The following is a 6,027-nucleotide window of genomic DNA, read 5'->3' as shown; positions in this document are numbered from 1 at the left end:
GGACCAGAAGTACTTCCATTTGATTTCCGGGTCCACTGGTGAGCACACGGGGGCCCCCTCTGCGCTCCTGTGGGATGCTCAATGCACCCCACCACCTCAGCATTCATGAGCCATGGCTGGTACTTTGAGGTATGTCGAAGAAACATTTAAAGCCGTGTCTATGGCCAAATTGAATCAGCACTGAATCTTCAGATTCGGCAGAATCTAAATCAGGACATTGATCAGAATCAATTAATAGAATCACTGTCCCCCGAATCAGGCTAAACCTGAATCAAATATGGTCCGCTCCACACACCCGTAATAAATACTAGTAATGGAAGATCAGTACATCCTTTCAACTTTGGAACAGTTTGCAGACACCATGGAGACACCAAGGCACCTACATTTGGAGCCCTTTAATTTGGAGCCATAAAATTTCCCAAGTGTTTCTTTTTTGCACTCTTTAGCAAAGATTGTGTTATCCATGATGCTGCTGGCTAAAAAGAAAAGCAAAACAAGAGGTCAGAGGATTGTTCTGGTGTTTTCCACCTCACTACCCATTCTCAGAAAAGCTAGGGTATAATGTTTCGTGATCAAGAGACTCACATGGCCTGCTTGCAGCTGAAATTTGTGGGCTCTTGTAGGATTATTATAAGCTAGATTGACATGATTTTTAACTGATTCAGGGAATATCCACTCAAGGTGCCTGACAGTCGGTCATACCCCCATAAAATAGATGTTTTGTCACTTCCTGGGGCTATCATGCATTTCCTGTTGGGTAAAGCGTCATGTCCTCTGACAAATAAACCTCTATATGCTGTATTATATATTTCTTATTTTTCTGTTAGCTGTGCCAAACACGTTTGGTCTTTCCAAACTCTACTAATTTTATAAAAGTGAAATGACTGAAAGATAACAAACAGTTCTCTATAGCAGGGATTAACAACCTGTTAGGAGCAGCAGGCTGTGTTAGTAGAGCTAGATCCAAAAGGTGGGCTGCCACTTCAGACCTGGCCCCTGCTGCTTCTCCCCCTGCCCCAACTCAACCCTGCCACCCTCCTTCCCTTCTCTCCCCACTGCCCCAACACAATGCTAGGCTGTCACTGAATCACTACTAATATCCCCATGCCCATAGGCTATATCCAAATACCTGATGAAATAGATAGAGACATTCTACAGGTACTATCAGTCCTCCAGCATCCCACAGCATTCAACTCTTCCCACCTGTGACCAGTCATAGGTGATGTCAGGATGACTCCCAAAGCCCCAGACCTCCCCATACCATTCTGCTGGGCTCCTGTGGGGAACAGACTAGATTTTTCCTTTAGTAATGCTTCACCCCAGAAAATCTAAATCTCTCCAGCTCCTGACCAGACAGACCCTGCAGCTCCAATAGGAGGGAGTCTGCCAGTTTACAGAATATATGCCATTGGTTTGCAAATTTTATAGATCCTCATCTTCACAGAGGCAAAGTAGCAGTCACTGTCAATTGCTCTAAAATCCACTCTTGCCACTAACAATCAGCAAGGCATACAAGACATCCATAAAAAGTTTATTAGGTTGGGGGCGTGGTGGCAACAAGCAGGGAGCTCCCGCAGGCAGCTGTGGCAGTGTTGGTGGCAAGGGGGTGGGGTGCCGAGTGGCGACTGCCCACAGGCACCGCCAGCAGAGGTGGCCAAATCTCAGGGGGTGCACATGCACCTGTGTGCACCCCTACACGTCACCAATGTTTAGCACCAACATCTAGCATTTTTTCTTCAATGTTTTCTTCAGCCTACAGTCCTGCCAGATTACTGCTGGCACTGGCTTTATAACCCAGATACCTTGTTCCAGGTGGACCCAAACCCTCAGACTGACCACAACCTCTCCTTTCGATAATAGGCTAATTTTATTGCTACACGGTGACAGCAGATGAGAATAATGCAAACAATTCTCTATCTACCAGTCCCACAGTTCACAGAGTCAAGGTACATCTGGCCAGTATGCAAGCTTCACTCTAAGGTTTTCTCTTGAAGGTCATATGTCAGCAGCCTGGAGATCGGAGGCCAAGGTCAACCCCACCCCCCAAGTGGGGTGGATGAGATGGGCTGATGGTGTGCCCTTTGTCCATGGTGGCCTCAGGTCCCCCTTGCTCTGGAATCCCTACCTTTGTATCTTTTTCCCCTCTGGACTGACTTCATCCTTGGGCATCACTGATTGGTTTCCCTGTGGTCGTCACACTGTCCAGTTCTGTCTATCAACATATTGCTTTGTTTCACAAACCCATCACATGCACACATCCTGATTTGGGCTTTTTCTGTTTCTCCTCCTAATTTAGTCCATCTACCAAAACCAGAAATACCAAGGGCTCTGCACTTGGGCACTATGACCTGGTGTCACCTTATCTCATATTATGGAACAGTGTGGAACATGCCTTCAATTTCCCAGCCTGTTCATCTGCTTGCTGCTTGTCCGCGTTAGACACAGCGGGCCTTGAAGAGACTGTCACAAACAGGCTTTTAGGAATCAATTAACCCTTGCTGTTGCCTTGGGCTATTATTCTAATGCATATCTACTTTACCTACAAGCCAGTTCCCAAAAGCAGATCTCTAATACCATTTTCTATCTATCACTTATCAGGTTATCCCCAGCTTTCTCTACCTGAGGGACCAGAAGACTTTCCTAAGCCCTGGGATTCCAAGGCACCATTGCCTCTCTAAAGGGATCACATAAATACTTTATTTTTCTATTCAGTTCTCAGAGATCCTGTGTATTATGACTCCCTTCCCCTAGAGAGGCTGCCATCTGTCCAGTCAGGAATCTTTCCTGACTCAATATTGTATTCAAGGATATTATATATAATTATATTTTCATTATATATCCTTGAAAAAGAGACATCTCTCTTCTTCCAAAGACAAACTTCTAAACTCCCCTACTGTTTCATTCTATTCAAGAAGATGGAAATATTAAAAACTCTGCATAAGATTTCCTTCTGTGTATTTAGTATAGGTTTTTCCCTGTTAAGGGTTTTTTCCTTAGAAATGTAACCAGCCCCTGTTTGAAGTGAATGCCTCTAACTTCTCGCAAAATAGAGCCTTGCCACTTTCCTGGCTGATCAATATGCATACCACTTCTAGGCACATACTCTAGAGGTTAACTTCTACCCTGTAGGTCTTGGTTTTTCTGAGTAGCCAAAGTCTGAAAATGAATACTTCTGGTCCTTGATTTAGCAATCAATTCACAGCTTGCTTTAAGTCACATGATAAGTATACAATAATACATTCATACCTACCACTAATAGCTCACACAAACACAAAAATGATAAAACCAAATGTAGCTTTAACACCTAGGAGGGAAAGGGAGGGGAGCGAAGGGAAGAAGAACAGGATGAACAGTCACTGAGCACAGCCCCAGAGGGAGAGGAGTATAACTGCAAGACTGAGCAACACCACATCATCCCCTGGCTGGACAGGACGTTGCTGAATGCCTTCACAACTTTGTAGTGCTCCAGCTAGTACACCCTGCATGTCTGTTTGTGCCTGGCACCACTACATTTTTATAGTGCTTCAAAGTGCTATGGCACTTGCAGTGTGACAAACGTAAGTCTGTCCACAGTCCAAGAGAACCTAAGATACAAGCAAGTACATCCTGCACCTCTCTATTTTAATTAAATGCGTTTAAAACTCTTGCCTGTTGTATATTTTAAACAGACCTTATATGACAGATAATGCTTATTTTCTGCCTCTGGTGCACTTCTTGGACAGATGTAAATACTCTGTCACAGCAACATGCACCTAGGGATACCCAATTACTAAACCACGACTCATAGCTCTGCCTCCTGTGCTCTGGAGAAGTCATTTTATCTTTTTTCCCTTTCTGATTTTCTAGAGAGGACAATTGGCCTGTGACTGCAGCACAGTACTCCAACTCCTGCTACTGTACCAGTCTCAGAGTATGAGGAAAGCTCATTATGTGCATACACACACATATATGCCTACATGCTCTCACATGCATAGACCATGGATCCCAGACAATTCAGTTAGCTAAATGTGAATCAAATGACAAAGAATCAATCAGATGTTAAAATTCAAGATTAGAGACTTTGTGTAAAACATTACAATGATGCATAAAAGTATGTTCAGAGACAATTTCACATATTAAATTTGAAGTTTAACAAAAAGCAACATGAAAAGGACACTAATAAACAAACTATGTAGTTCATGAATGTCCTGTGCCTCCCGAGGCTGAAGGGGCATGAAAACCGCTTGCAGGCAGCAGCAAAGTGGGGGGCCAGCGAGCACCTACTGGAGATTAGCAACCACTCACAGATGCTGCCAGCAGCATCAGCAGACTGCCCGCAGATGCTGCTGGCGAGGGTGGGGGCTAGCAAGTGGTAATTGTCCACAGTCTCTGGCTGCTGCCGACACTGCTGGCAATCTCAGGGGGTGCACATGCACCCGCATGCACCCCATGCATCACCAATGACTTTGTTTACTTCCCATATAATCCATCACTTACTTGGTAAGATTGACTGCTAGCTAATTCATTATTTTATGAGTAATTCAGTATTCTCTACTTAAGATATTTATTGTTGCATTATTACATGAATTGCCCCTTAGGGTTAATTCTTCCAATATACTTCTCAAAATAAAATTAAAAAAAAGATAATGTACTGTTGACACTTAGAAATTTTTAAGGAGACTCCAAATAATTTTGACAACTTGTTCTGGTCTTTTAACTAAAAAAGTCTTGTCTTCAGCTCTAAAGATGTCACAAAGAACATGGGAGGGACAATGAATCACATGCTATATTAATAGTTTCAACAATGTGTTAAAGAGTCATGACATTGTACCTCTGCTCTTACCTATCCAAGATATATCTATCCAAGATCACTATATTTGCTTCAATGTGCTGTCATAATAAAGTCAGAGCATTTCTGCTTTAAAAAAAAAAAAGAACCAACATTACCTGTGGACTCAGAGACAAACTGGTAAAGGAAGCAATATCTGATGTTTCAGTGCATATGACACTTGGGGGCTTAATAGAGAGTTGTCCAGCTTCCTGATGCCTTAAAAAGCAACAGAAAAAAGAATTTAAAAAAATAATTATATGCATCTACATGCATGTATTCTCCACTAAAACAAACAGACAGTTAGGAATAGATTTTCACCCTGCATGATTTTGCCCAATTCAGGCTGCGTTTTCAGGCATCTTTTTGTGCAGGACTGCAGATTGGATTATTCTTTACACACAAGTCTTTGGAGCAGTACTTTTTGACCAAAAGGTTCTCTGTTGAGAAATATGTGACCCATGCATACAGGGACATTTTACTGGGAGTTCCAGAGTTACATGACAAATGAAAGAAAAAAACTAATCAAAACAACTGCCTTTTGAAAAAAGTGACTTTTACACAAGTTTCACTTGCCTCTAAATCACCATTAGGCCTCTGGCACACACTACACTTGAAGCATAATTAACCAGTTAATCATATCTTAAGTAGTTACCTAGCCCACATTAATGAAATTAATGGCATGACAAAACAAGAAATAAGCTAAAATGTGTAACAACTTTATGGCTGGTTTGTTTTTTTTTAAATTCAAGCTACTAATTGAACGTGGGGCCAGGGTGATCGGGGCTCCTGGACTCCCATGGGTTCGTCGGGCTGAGAATGCCAATCAACCGATTGCTGCTCCCAGCCTCGGCAGCCCAGAGTTAAGGGCTACAAAGTGCCTATGAGACTTGGAGTTTTGATCAGCTGCTGTTCTTAGCCACAGGGATGCAACCTGGACCCCAGTATGCCCCCTCAGATGAAAGCAGCAGCAGACTGGGGCTCATGGCCTTTGGGACACAGCCAGGATATAGGACTCTAGTGAACCCCTGCAGCTGCGAGCCCTTTCAGCTGATCTAGGCTTCCAACTGCAGGAGTGCACCATGCGCCCCCATGACTGGGAGCTCACATTAGCTGGTGGGACTCCCAAGCACAGGAGCTTCCTACTTGCCCGTTCAGGGGCAGTCTTGGATCAGGATCCCCCTGCACTGGCAATATGGCAGGATGCAATCTGGTGCCCC

General features: G+C 43.6%; 1 protein-coding gene across 1 annotated transcript in view; it reads right to left on the bottom strand.

The window, feature by feature from the left end:
- LOC109291658 (probable palmitoyltransferase ZDHHC11B) overlaps positions 1-6,027 on the bottom strand; it is a 37,541-nt gene that overhangs the window by 5,497 nt on the left and 26,017 nt on the right. Inside the window, exon 8 of the mRNA XM_019508728.1 lies at positions 4,927-5,026. Coding sequence (XP_019364273.1) covers positions 4,927-5,026 — 100 coding nt within the window. The remainder of the gene's footprint in view (positions 1-4,926; positions 5,027-6,027) is intronic.

The sequence above is a fragment of the Gavialis gangeticus genome, unplaced genomic scaffold (assembly GCF_001723915.1).
Source record: "Gavialis gangeticus isolate Ggan-Ray unplaced genomic scaffold, GavGan_comp1, whole genome shotgun sequence".
Taxonomy (NCBI): Eukaryota; Metazoa; Chordata; order Crocodylia; family Gavialidae; genus Gavialis; species Gavialis gangeticus.
Note: the sequence above shows the minus strand (reverse complement) of the source record. Positions and strands in the feature narration are given on the sequence as shown.